Source organism: Monopterus albus, unplaced genomic scaffold, assembly GCF_001952655.1.
Source record: "Monopterus albus unplaced genomic scaffold, M_albus_1.0 scaffold319.1, whole genome shotgun sequence".
In the NCBI taxonomy this organism is placed as follows: Eukaryota; Metazoa; Chordata; class Actinopteri; order Synbranchiformes; family Synbranchidae; genus Monopterus; species Monopterus albus.
In genome coordinates this window covers 549,380-550,402 of record NW_018128199.1, presented here as the reverse complement: position 1 = coordinate 550,402, position 1,023 = coordinate 549,380, and the positions used below count along the sequence as shown (strand labels likewise).

General features: G+C 40.8%; 1 protein-coding gene across 1 annotated transcript in view; it reads right to left on the bottom strand.

Moving 5' to 3' along the window:
* LOC109974079 (WW domain-containing adapter protein with coiled-coil-like) overlaps nt 1-1,023 on the bottom strand; it is a 16,208-nt gene that overhangs the window by 13,013 nt on the left and 2,172 nt on the right. Inside the window, exon 4 of the mRNA XM_020624088.1 lies at nt 229-320. Coding sequence (XP_020479744.1) covers nt 229-320 — 92 coding nt within the window. The remainder of the gene's footprint in view (nt 1-228; nt 321-1,023) is intronic.

The window sequence follows — 1,023 nt, the reverse complement described above, 5'->3', positions numbered from 1 at the left end:
GACAAATGGCAAATCTTTGTAACAAGAAAGTCTAAAATTTAATCAGATCATCAACTCTAAAGTGGGAGAATGTTACATATCTTCAATAGGCATCCTTGCTGAGTATGGTAACAAAAAGGAGACAGAGATCCCTCTATATAATGTCCCACATATCATGTTCCAATCAAGTGTGACAACATTTTCTGCAGGAAATTCTGAGGGTATATCATATGCAGAACAACATCTTACCCTGTCGGCAGGCTTGCTCTGAGTCGCATGTGGCTCTGAGCCATAGTGGGAGCTGTTGCTGTGAGAGTTCTCCTGAGGAGAGCCGCTGGTCCCTGCAACAAAGTCATTTATCAAGTATGTGAAAACGCACAATGCTCTGCCTAAAACCCCAGTAACAACCACACCTGAGAAAGCATATTTAAACTTCTTTTTAAATAAACACACAAACGGTTTAGATAGACTTCAAAGTACAGCCTCAATGCAGCAACAGTGGGTGACCTGTGATTTCCATTTTAGTCTAATTTGAAAAATAACCATAAAAGACCATAAAGAATGCAACATGGCTGAGGCAGGCACATGGTGAGGAACTGTCTGGACAACTAAAAAAGTTGATCATGAAATTTCATAAAGATGGGAGAGGGTAGAAGTAGGTACTCGACATAAGCTGAAACACGGGTGCTACAGTGGTAAGGAGGCACAGGAAGAGCTATACACCAATAACAGCAAGGCGGAGTGGTCATCCATAAAAAAATAAATAAATAAATGACAGCACACACAACTGACTATTTACACAACCTTGCACTGAAAAACAGATGGTAAGCACTTCTGACTTGGCACAAGGATTATCTGTGGAAACTGGTGTTTCAGTGACTGATCAGACTGTGTGAAGGACACTTCATGAAGTCGACCACTACGGTCAGTGTCCAGGAAGAAAACCACTGTTCACAAAATGTCACAAAAGCGAAATATCAAATTTTGCATTAAAAGAAAAAAGAAAAGAAGCCCGATGGCTATCAGCAGCACATTCAGTGGTCA